Source organism: Notolepis coatsorum (assembly GCF_963971535.1).
Source record: "Notolepis coatsorum genome assembly, chromosome: 4".
NCBI classification, from domain to species: Eukaryota; Metazoa; Chordata; class Actinopteri; order Aulopiformes; family Paralepididae; genus Notolepis; species Notolepis coatsorum.
Genome location: NC_140168.1, coordinates 82,216,720 through 82,229,042, shown reverse-complemented (window position 1 = coordinate 82,229,042; position 12,323 = coordinate 82,216,720). Strand labels below are relative to the sequence as shown.

General features: G+C 40.2%; 1 protein-coding gene across 1 annotated transcript in view; it reads left to right on the top strand.

Annotated features, from left to right (window-relative positions):
- LOC311226582 (secretagogin-like) overlaps positions 1–12,323 on the top strand; it is a gene marked incomplete at both ends in the record, with an annotated part of 35,260 nt that overhangs the window by 7,325 nt on the left and 15,612 nt on the right. The window contains 4 exons of the mRNA XM_084312002.1: positions 1,870–1,926; positions 7,370–7,447; positions 9,535–9,590; positions 9,687–9,732. Of these exons, the coding sequence (XP_084168128.1) occupies positions 1,870–1,926; positions 7,370–7,447; positions 9,535–9,590; positions 9,687–9,732 (237 nt within the window). The remainder of the gene's footprint in view (positions 1–1,869; positions 1,927–7,369; positions 7,448–9,534; positions 9,591–9,686; positions 9,733–12,323) is intronic.

Genomic DNA, 12,323 nt, shown 5'->3' with positions numbered 1-12,323 from the left:
CTCAAGGTCAAACCGTAGTGGCGATGGCGGGGTGGGAGGGGGAAGCATATTATAAAATGGTACTAGCTACTGGTAGAGCTCAATTATGCTACTGGTAGAGCTCCACTAGCTAGGGTTTAGCTGTGCTGTGGCCTGTCTGGCACATAGTGAGCGTCTCCATTGTCTTTAGAACCTGGCTGGACCCCGGCTGAGACAGGTACCTTTCACAACCTGGCTGGGACTGTTGTATCATCATGGTTTAGCTTGTGTACCACAGTTGGTGGTGTGCATTTTGTAATTAACACAACACAAGGATCACTGGTGGCCATATTCAAACTAGGGATGTCCCGATCGCCTTTTTTTGCTCACGATCCGATTCCGATCATGTGATTTTAAATATCTCCCGATTCCGATCGTTCCCGATCCGATCTTTCACATTAGTAATCAATTTTGACGCATTTGTCAGAAACTGGTGGAGCAAGACAAGTCCCTCTGTTGCCTATAGTCCCTGGAGGGGCGCGAGCGCGGCGGCTCTTGTTATTACATTCACCCTGAGAAATGTGCTTCATGAGAAATATTAAAAGTTTCAATATATGTTTGCACATTAGTATACATTCAGTGTTCGACTTACGGTCTGAAACGCCGACAATAATCCTTAGTCACAGCAAATAATTGACGTTATCCAGGTGAAAAGTTAGTCTGAAAAGTCCGCCTCCAGGCTCCAGCCTGCTGAGTTTTTCCTCCACACGGAATGTCGTCCTTGCAAACATTGCAATTGCTGTTGGACTGGCTTCACTTTCTATTTTAAAATGCTTAGTTCCAACTTCCAAACCTCTAGCTGCTCAAGTGAGTGGATAACAGTGTTTCGGGAGCGACGTGTTGTACTGTTGTTGTGATGTGAGCGTGTAGCCAGAACACCGGTCTAAATTAAAGGGGAATGTGTTTGTTGCAACGGTGTAAATTAAAGGGAATGTGTTTGTTGTGGACAATTATTCTGCTCTGTGTGACAATAAATACATTAATGATATATTATATGTAATTTAAAACCAAAACTAAGGCCTCCGTATGAGTTTAAGACGTGAACATGGTCATTTTTGTTGAATAAAAAAATTTAAAAAAATCTTTTATTGACTGCCGATTTTTATTTAATTTCTTTTCCCGATCCCGATCCTCTGAAAAGCACGTGATCGGCGCCGATCCCGATCACGTGATCGGATCGGGACATCCCTAATTCAAACTAATTTACTCTCAATAACAAAAAATTTATGTGTACAAAACTGTTTTGTTTTTGGTGAGGTCTTCCTTTAACAGTTTGAGTTATCTGTAGCTTGATTCTATAGGTCTTCCTTTAACAGTTTGAGTTATCTGTAGCTTGATGCTATAGGTCTTCCTTTAACAGTTTGAGTTATCTGTAGCTTGATGCTATAGGTCTCCCTTTAACAGTTTGAGTTATCTGTAGCTTGATGCTATAGGTCTCCCTTTAACAGTTTGAGTTATCTGTAGCTTGATGCTATAGGTCTTCCTTTAACAGTTTGAGTTATCTGTAGCTTGATGCTATAGGTCTCCCTTTAACAGTTTGAGTTATCTGTAGCTTGATGCTATAGGTTTTCCCAAAGTGGGCTATTCATAGCCTGGCGTATCATTGGCTCTGCAATACTCCTCCATGGCCATTGCTAAGTAATGTAGCTTGTAGTGTTTTGGCCATCTGGCTTTTAAAATGTTGGGTACCTATCTCTCACCATGGTGTTGTGAAGCACATGATTGGTAACACCTGAACAGATGGCCGATGGTCTGGCCGCATTTACACTATCATCATCTGACCAAAGTCTTTCAATGGTTCTGAGGCTGTCTATGGTTGTTCTGATGATAATTCAACCGCATTTCTTTCAGATCTGGAGAACCTACGATGTTGACAGCAGTGGCTACATTTCAGCTGCTGAACTCAAGGTAACGTTAGGCCTACTGCCAATGTTCTGTTTAGACACCAGTACCATTCACACAGACTGCCAAGGTTCTGTTTTGACACCAGTACCATTCACACATACTGCCAAGGTTCTGTTTAGACACCAGTACCATTCACACATACTGCCAAGGTTCTGTTTAGACACCAGCACTTTGGCAGTATGTGTGAATGGTACTTGTGGTATTCACTGACCTTTGGGAAGTATTTTGACATGTACATGGGTACCTTAGTCGTGTAGTGTATCTTGTAGACCAGGCCCATTGCAAGTTGCTGTACTCTGTCGTCTACTCTAAGCCATCCTAGGTTGTCAAAGTGGGCAGGGGTGAGGTGGGTTCTAGGAGTAAGGTCAAGTAGTAGTCTGACCAGTTTGTTTTGTGATGTTTGTAATTTAGTTTTTAGCGCCTTTGAGGTGCTTTGGTACCATGAGGTGCAAGCATAGTCGTAGTACCCTTGAATGAGTGCTCCTGCCAGAGTCTTCAGGGTGTTCTTGTTTACCAGAGAGGAGATCCGGTACAAGAATCTAGTTTGTTGGTTGACTTTTTTGATTACATTGGATGCCATTTTGTCACAGGAAAGATTTGCCTCTAGGATGGAACCTAGGTATGTTATTTCATCTTTCCTTGTGACAATATTGTCACCCACTGTAACTGAGAAGCCGTCGGTCTTGCTGAGTTTGTTATTTGAACCAAAGAGAATGGACTCTGTTTTGCCCATGTGTAATGATAGTTTGTTATCAGCGAGCCATATGCAGATTTTGCCTAGTTCCGAGCTGAGGGTTTTTTCAACCTGCAACTTGTTCTTGTCAGAGACCAGCAGGGCTGAGTCGTCCGCAAACAGGAACAAGTTGCAGTCACAGGCTGACGACATGTCATTTGCATAAATTAGGAAGAGTAGCGGTCCTAGTATGCTTCCTTGTGGAACACCACAGCTCACTGTGAGGGGGGGGGATAGAGTACCGTTTACCTCTACCATCTGTTCTCTCCCCTCCAGGTAGGATTGCATCCAGCTCACTGATAAACTATCAAAACCAATTGCTTTTAGCTTGTCAATCAGAATGGAGTGATTGACAGTGTCGAAGGCCTTTTGTAGGTCCAGCATGACCATGCCGCAGTATTTGCCCGCGTCCACCTCTTGTTTGATGTGGTCGTTCAAATAGAGAAGGCATGTGTCAGTGGAGTGGGACGTTCTGAAGCCAGATTGGAATTCGTAGATTCGATTTTTTTTCGCCAGGTACTTTTCGACCTGTTCGTAGACTATTCTCCATGAGTTTCGAGATGGAGGTAAGAATAGAAACAGGGCGGTAGTTGCCTGGGTCTAATTTGCTGCCCTTTTTGTGCAGAGGGGTCACTCTCGCAATTTTGAAGTCCTTGGGGACGTGTCCCTGTTTTATAGAGGTTTATTATGTGTGTGATGACTGGGGTGATGGCGGCTGCTGAGTCTCTGAGGAATTTGGAGGGGATGTTGTCATGGCCAGTGGCCTTGTTAAGTTGGAGGGCGCTCAATTTTTTCAGTACCTCATCGGTTGTTACCATTTCAAGTTTGAAGTCGTCTTTGTGGACCCCTAGGTTTTTGTAGTATGCTACTATGTGTTCTACCCCATAATGCCCTGAGTGGGAGGGTAGTTTGTTTACCAGTGTTGTGGCTATGTTTGTGAAGAAGATGTTTAAGTAATTGGCTACATCCAGCTTGTCTGTGATGAGCGTGTTGTCCGTCTTTATGTTTATGTTTGAGAATCTGGTTTTAAGTTTTTTACTGCAGCCTAGTTGATTATTGAGTAATTTCCAAAGTTTGCAGGGGTTTGTTTTTGTTTTCCTCAGTTTTGTCGTTGATGAAATTTCTTTTTGCTGTTTTGATCATGGTGTTTACGTCATTTCTTAGTCTGTTTCTTTGAATTTTTAGTTCAACCACGTGGGCTTGGAGTTCACTGTTTGAGCTTTTGGAAAGCTTTGTCTGACTTTTATGAAGTTCAGAGCATTTTTTGTCTCTGGTTTTCATAGCGGCCAGTATTTCAGTGTGCATCCATGGCTCAGCGCGATTTTTAACCCTGGTGGTTCTTAGGGGTGCCATGTTGTTGAGTATTGTTGTGAATTTGGTATTGAATCCAAGCCATGTTTCTTCAACCTGTGTACCACTGAGTTCATCTGACCAGTCCAAGCTCCCCAGTTCTAGGTTAAAGGTCTCTCTAGAGTAAGTTTTGAGGTCTCTAGATGTGACTGTTTTGTGACAGCCGGCCTTCTGTTTTAGCTTTTTGCGGGTACAGAAAATCATATAATGATCACTTAACCCGTATGCTATCACCCCTTTATTGGAGATCATGGACTTGTCAGAGGTCAACGTTAATATCGCCTAATCTATGTTTTAAATTATGGCTATGTGTCTAATCTGCCCGTCGCTTATCAAAAACTCATTTTCCAGTCAACATTGGCAAGGCAGATTGTATTTTTATCGCTTCATTTCCGTTTGATAGCATTTTGAAAATCACCCGTTTTCCGGGGAAAAACAACCCATGCCTATGATAATCGCCTTTTACTGGAATATTCCAGAACGTTGTCATTTGTCTGCCTATTTATGAATCGTTTTCAAATAAACGCTAGATGATCGATAGTATATGTGTGCGCACGCACGCTCGTGCCGTGCGCTGATAATCGCTGCTCTTATTTCCTCATGGCTTTTACAGTCAAAACAGCCATATCACATATCACATAAACGCTTATATCTCTGTGAAAACGAGTCTGATTATCCTAACACTGATAACATAGATTCCTTACCTGAGGTCAGATGGTATCCAAATGGTTTATTCCAAATTCCGATCGCCATTCGAAAAAATCGATAAATGTATTGATCCATCGTGTGTACAGTATAACACATGATCCGCGCGGCTCAGAGGCTCCAGAATGAACTCTGGTAGACCCCGGCTGCATCAGTGAGAAGTAAAATGTGGAGTCAGAAATCCGTTCTCCCATTCACTTTCATTGAGTCCATTCCAAAAGGGTGATTTACCATCTGGGAGACGATAGGGGGCGCTTTTTTCACATCTGAGCGGCGGCGGTCCCTGGATCTCCAACGGTAGGCTCGCGTGATGCAATATGATTTTAGATCGCTAATAATTTTTTTTTTTTAAAAACAGAATACTCGTGACCGTGGCATTCAACGGTCGGGGCGTAAACCCGAGAAAAGCCGTGAGTGGCACGCAAAGTGTTAAACCCAGATTCGGCTCAAACAAGGGACTAAACATGTTTCGCAATTATGCCACATCAATGTGGAAAGCTCTACCCACAGTTGTAAAGGAATGTGAATCACTACCCACTTTCAAAACCACTCTCAAAGAGCACCTACGGGAGACTGCAATTCGAAACTGGCCCCTGTAAATGTCCTAACCCAACCCCCTCCAATGTACAGTTACCCCCACCCCGCCTACCCAACCCCCCCACCCCACCCACCCAACCACCTCCAATGTACAGTCCCCCCCACCCCACCTACCCAACCTCCTCCAATGTACAGTTTCTTCCCCCTCAAATGTATATACTCTCTTTTTTAGACCCTTTTTGTATCACAAACAGTACTGTATTTGTAGATCTGGTATGTCAGAAATGTCTAGTAGCAGTACTGTCTATCTGTATGTCCTGTATATCATATATGTTATGATGAATTGAAAAATGACACCAGTATCATTCACACAGACTGCCAAGGTTCTGTTTAGACACCAGTACCATTCACACAGACTGCCAAGGTTCTGTTTAGACACCAGTACCATTCACACAGACTGCCAAGGTTCTGTTTAGACACCAGTGCCATTCACACAGACTGCCAAGGTTCTGTTTAGACACCAGTGCCATTCACACAGACTGCCAAGGTTCTGTTTAAACACCAGTACCATTCACACAGACTGCCAAGGTTCTGTTTAGACACCAGTACCATTCACACAGACTGCCAAGGTTCTGTTTAGACACCAGTGCCATTCACACAGACTGCCAAGGTTCTGTTTAGACACCAGTGCCATTCACACAGACTGCCAATGTTCTGTTTAAACACCAGTACCATTCACACAGACTGCCAAGGTTCTGTTTAGACACCAGTACCATTCACACAGACTGCCAAGGTTCTGTTTAGACACCAGTACCATTCACACAGATCTCTGAGGTTCTGTTTAGACACCAGTACCATTCACACAGACTGCCAAGGTTCTGTTTAGATACCAGTACCATTCACACAGATCTCTGAGGTTCTGTTTAGACACCAGTACCATTCACACAGACTGCCAAGGTTCTGTTTAGACACCAGTACCATTCACACAGACTGCCAAGGTTCTGTTTAGACACCAGTACCATTCACACAGACTGCCAATGTTCTGTTTAGACACCAGTACCATTCACACAGATCTCTGAGGTTCTGTTTAGACACCAGTACCATTCACATAGACTGCCAATGTTCTGTTTAGATACCAGTACCATTCACACAGACTGCCAAGGTTCTGTTTAGATACCAGTACCATTCACACAGATCTCTGAGGTTCTGTTTTAGACACCAGCACATTCACACAGATTTTGGATTTGAATCTCTAAAACGAAACGTATAATATATATTTGGTGTAAGAATATAATTCAGTCATGCATATTGATCATTGTAAATTATTCTGTGATATTTAGTAACTTATAACTTATCTGCCTAACTGCATAATACCCCCAGGACTGTTTACTTATCACTCTCTTAATGTCTTTCAAAAACATTTATTTTGACTTTGGCATGCTGGTGTGGAAGATTTTGTTCGGTCTTTGAATCGCTTCAATGCTTACGTGGATAACTGTGGCAATTTGAGACCTAATAGCTAATAGATGCCAAGGATCGCTGAGTGCATTTATGAAACCCAAAACCCATAGGGCCAACATTATGGGAAATAAGCTTACATCTTCTCCAGACTCGGACAAGAAGATATATACCAATTTCTTCTCTGTGCGTTCAGTAGAAATGAAGCCTAGCTGTTGGCCAACAATACCCCTCCCGGAGTTTAGAGCTAGGCTAGCGGTCCGTATCCGCTTCCATTCATTTGTGCTGAATGATAGCTTTCTACTGAATGCACAGAGACAAAACTGGTATCTATCTTCTTGTCTGACTCTGGTGAAGTTGACGTGTTCCTTTAAGGCTGCTTATGATGACTTACTGTGAATAAATAAAATACTACAGTCACCCATGACCTCTGACCCAAGACTCTTGCTCTTTTTTGTATGAGAAATATGACAAAGATGCAACAATGAATCTGAAGTCTAGAATTCTACATTGGTAGCATGCAAAACTAGTTGATTACGAAACAGATTTTTCTTTTTTAAAGTCTGACACAAGTTATGTGGTTACCAATGGTTACAGGAAGAGATACAACTATACAAACATTCCGTGCAAGGCCTCTATTGTCTCTCTATTGTCATCTCTCAGGGCTTTCTGCAGGGCCTGTTCCTCCAACACAGGAAGACCATCTCCGATGAAAAGCTAGAGGAATACACCGATACCATGGTAACGAGATCCACCTCCTCAGACGCCTCCTCCAATCAGAGCTCTCCATTGGCTGTCAATCGACCAAATGCCAGCATGGTGTCGGAAGTAGTTAATTTGCTTAGCTAATGGGCTCCGTCTTTGCCAACACTGTGAGCGGCTACTGGCTAAATGAATGTGAGCCTTGAGGTCTGGTTAAAACTGAAACAATACTGTATGATCTGAGGGATCGGCGTTATCCTACCCTCGTGTTTTGACTTGAACGCTTTACATCTATTTTATGCTGAAATAGTCATATTCATTATTCCACATCATGCTTGGGTGTGAAGACGCCAATCTAGTCCACAGGTGTCATGATATTCTGTTAAAGTCATTAACCCTGTCACTGCCACACGACAGAAGGTTAACCTGAAAGGGTTAACCAGACATAGTGTTATTACTAGGGCTGTACCGAATGTAATTTTGTTTTACATTCAAAGCTTCTATTGAAGTTTTCGAATGAAGCTTCGAATGTCTGTCGTCATATTTTATGACATAATCAAAAATTAATAATAATCCTCAAACAAAATCCTCAATTTGAATGGATGCAGATAGGCTACATCATTTATGATAAATGTTTTATTAAAAATTTTATGACGAGTATAATACTATAATATTAGTGTAGCCTAATCTTTATCTGCAACTGTGAAGAAAAACCCCATTGGTTTAAACAGAATGAATAGACACATACAAAAATTTATTTTTAAATTCTAATGTTGATTTAGAATTCGATTGTCAACATTATGAATGAAGCTTTGAACTATTCGGTACAGCCCTAGTTATTACCTGCATTGCTTTTACCATTTTCTTACTCTCTGCATCTGTCTATTTTATGCACATTTTATGTCTACTCTATATCTATCTTATGTCCATGTTATGTCTATTATTGTTGTGAAGCACTTTGGGCTGCAATTCTTGTATGAAAGGTGCTATTATTATTATTATTATTATTATTATTATTATTATTATTATTATTATTATTATTATTATTATTATTATTATTATTATTATTATTATTATTATTATTATTATTATTATTATTATTATTATTATTATTATTATTATTATTAATTATTATTATTATTATTATTATTATTATTATTATTATTATTATTATTATTATTATTATTATTATTATTATTATTATTATCTATGATCTGAGCGCACAGTAACTCCCTTCAGCCAAGAATTAGACGTTTGAATGCGTCTAGTGATTCTCCCTGATAATTACTTGATAATTGCGTTGAGGGATTTTCCCCATCATTAGGTGTAGTGTGTATTCGACCCGGGACCATGACTCACTGCTGTGGAATGTTAATTATGGTGTCACAGTCCCACTCAATGTTGTGGAGGAGAAAGGGGGGGGTCAGCTGTCAGTGGGAAAGGAGCTCTCTCTCCACGCATCTCTCTCTCTCTCCACTCATCTCTCTCCACGCATCTCTCTCTGTGTCTCATCTCTCTCCACACATCTCTCTCTCCACTCATCTCTGTGTCTATCTCTCTCTCTCTCTCTCCACTCATCTCTGTGTAAATGAAATGTTCCAATCAATATTGTAGAGAGAGAGAGAGAGAGATCTGTGTGTATACATGTGCGTGAGTGTACTTTTGTGTATTTTGTATTTTATTAATTTGACTAAGGATGCATGATATATCAGTGACCATATATTGTATCGGCGGATGAGCAAACTTGGGCAGATATACTGTATATTGGTGAACATGTATCGGCTGGTGATGCTGATTCTTTTTATTATTGATTGCATCATTCCGATGAGCAAAACTGGAACAATAGTTATTTCTCTGTCTAGCTGCTGTTTGTGTGTGTGTGCGTGCGTGTGTCTGTGTGTGTGCATGTGTGTGTTTGGCCATGCAGAATTAGTTTGGGTAACATTACTTGCATGTGACAGATGTACTTACATTGTTTCAGTATGTACAACATTTTATTATAATGAATTAAAAGAAAATGTATTTATACAGATCATATCGGCATCTGTAATATCGGTTATCGCCCCAAAATGTCCATATCGATGCATCCCTAATATTTTAACCCGCCTTTCCATTTTTCCTCATAGATGAAGATGTTTGACAAAAATAAAGACGGCCGACTGGATCTAAATGACCTGGCCAGGTATGGGAGAGCTTTGAATTACTGCTGTCTCCACCTTTAATTTCACTCTAAATATTAGTCAATAACAATTACTGTTTTTTTTCCATCTGCTTCTAGAATCCTGTCCCTGAAAGAGAACTTCTTACTGAAGTTTAAACTGGATGTAAGTTTTCTAACTATGAGTTGTGTGGAAAAGGCAGTAAAATCAAGTGACTTTGTTTTGACATGTGATCATATTGCACATGGCTCTTTGTTTTGACGTGTGATCATATTGCACATGGCTCTTTGTTTTGACATGTGATCATATTGCACATGGCTCTTTGTTTTGAAGTGTGATCGTATTGCACATGGCTCTTTGTTTTGACATGTGATCATATTGCACATGGCTCTTTGTTTTGACGTGTGATCATATTGCACATGGCTCTTTGTTTTGACATGTGATCATATTGCACATGGCTCTTTGTTTTGACATGTGATCATATTGCACATGGCTCTTTGTTTTGAAGTGTGTTCGTATTGCACATGGCTCTTTGTTTTGACATGTGATCATATTGCACATGGCTCTTTGTTTTGAAGTGTGATCATATTGCACATGGCTCTTTGTTTTGACATGTGATCATATTGCACATGGCTCTTTGTTTTGAGTGTGATCATATTGCACATGGCTCTTTGTTTTGATGTGTGATCATATTGCACATGGCTCTTTGTTTTGAAGTGTGATCGTATTGCACATGGCTCTTTGTTTTGAGTGTGATCATATTTCACATGGCTCTTTGTTTTGAAGTGTGATCGTATTGCACATGGCTCTTTGTTTTGAGTGTGATCATATTGCACATGGCTCTTTGTTTTGAGTGTGATCGTATTGCACATGGCTCTTTGTTTTGACATGTGATCATATTGCACATGGCTCTTTGTTTTGACATGTGATCATATTGCACATGGCTCTTTGTTTTGACGTGTGATCATATTGCACATGGCTCTTTGTTTTGAAGTGTGATCGTATTGCACATGGCTCTTTGTTTTGAAGTGTGATCATATTGCACATGGCTCTTTGTTTTGAAGTGTGATCATATTGCACATGGCTCTTTGTTTTGAGTGTGATCATATTGCACATGGCTCTTTGTTTTGAAGTGTGATCATATTGCACATGGCTCTTTGTTTTGACATGTGATCATATTGCACATGGCTCTTTGTTTTGACATGTGATCATATTGCACATGGCTCTTTGTTTTGAAGTGTGATCATATTGCACATGGCTCTTTGTTTTGAGTGTGATCATATTGCACATGGCTCTTTGTTTTGACATGTGATCATATTGCACATGGCTCTTTGTTTTGACATGTGATCATATTGCACATGGCTCTTTGTTTTGACATGTGATCATATTGCACATGGCTCTTTGTTTTGAGTGTGATCATATTGCACATGGCTCTTTGTTTTGAAGTGTGATCGTATTGCACATGGCTCTTTGTTTTGACATGTGATCATATTGCACATGGCTCTTTGTTTTGACATGTGATCATATTGCACATGGCTCTTTGTTTTGACATGTGATCATATTGCACATGGCTCTTTGTTTTGAAGTGTGATCATATTGCACATGGCTCTTTGTTTTGACATGTGATCATATTGCACATGGCTCTTTGTTTTGAAATGTGATCATATTGCACATGGCTCTTTGTTTTGTCGTGTGATCATATTGCACATGGCTCTTTGTTTTGAAGTGTGATCATATTGCACATGGCTCTTTGTTTTGAAGTGTGATCATATTGCACATGGCTCTTTGTTTTGACGTGTGATGATATTGCACATGGCTCTTTGTTTTGACGTGTGATCATATTGCACATGGCTCTTTGTTTTGATGTGTGATCATATTGCACATGGCTCTTTGTTTTGACATGTGATCATATTGCACATGGCTCTTTGTTTTGATGTGTGATCATATTGCACATGGCTCTTTGTTTTGACATGTGATCATATTGCACATGGCTCTTTGTTTTGAAGTGTGATCATATTGCACATGGCTCTTTGTTTTGAAGTGTGATCATATTGCACATGGCTCTTTGTTTTGATGTGTGATCATATTGCACATGGCTCTTTGTTTTGACATGTGATCATATTGCACATGGCTCTTTGTTTTGAAGTGTGATCATATTGCACATGGCTCTTTGTTTAGCATTTTAATACTGGAGAAAGTCTCAGATACTGTCTTATCTTCGCACCATATCCTGTAGTATCAGTATGTAGGCAGCCTTCCCTGACAGAACAGTTATCTCCAGAGGTATCAATGTATTTGAGGTAGTACATTTATTTCATGGTATTTACATAAAAGTATCATGGTATTTACATAAAAGTATCATGGTATTTCCATAATTTTTCATTCCATACCATGGAAATACCATGATATTACCACCGGTATCATACCATGGTAGTATTTAAGTTCAGAAATGGTACCATGATGATAGATAACTTTTACCATGGCAGTATCATGGTAAATTACTCATACAATGGCCGGTACCGTGCTAACACTAAAAACTATCTTGATACTTTTTCACAAGGGTCAAACGAATAGGCTACTTGTTACTCAATTCCACAACTCCACTGTTGTCTTACCATGAAATAAGTTCATTATGCTTTTCAGTCATTCAGAGATATTTGATTCATCACTTCCATAAAAGGTTCCCCTCAAAAACACTTCTTCCTCATCTTGTGATCAGCCCACAGCACGATGAAGCAGCTTTAAAGCTGGCACAA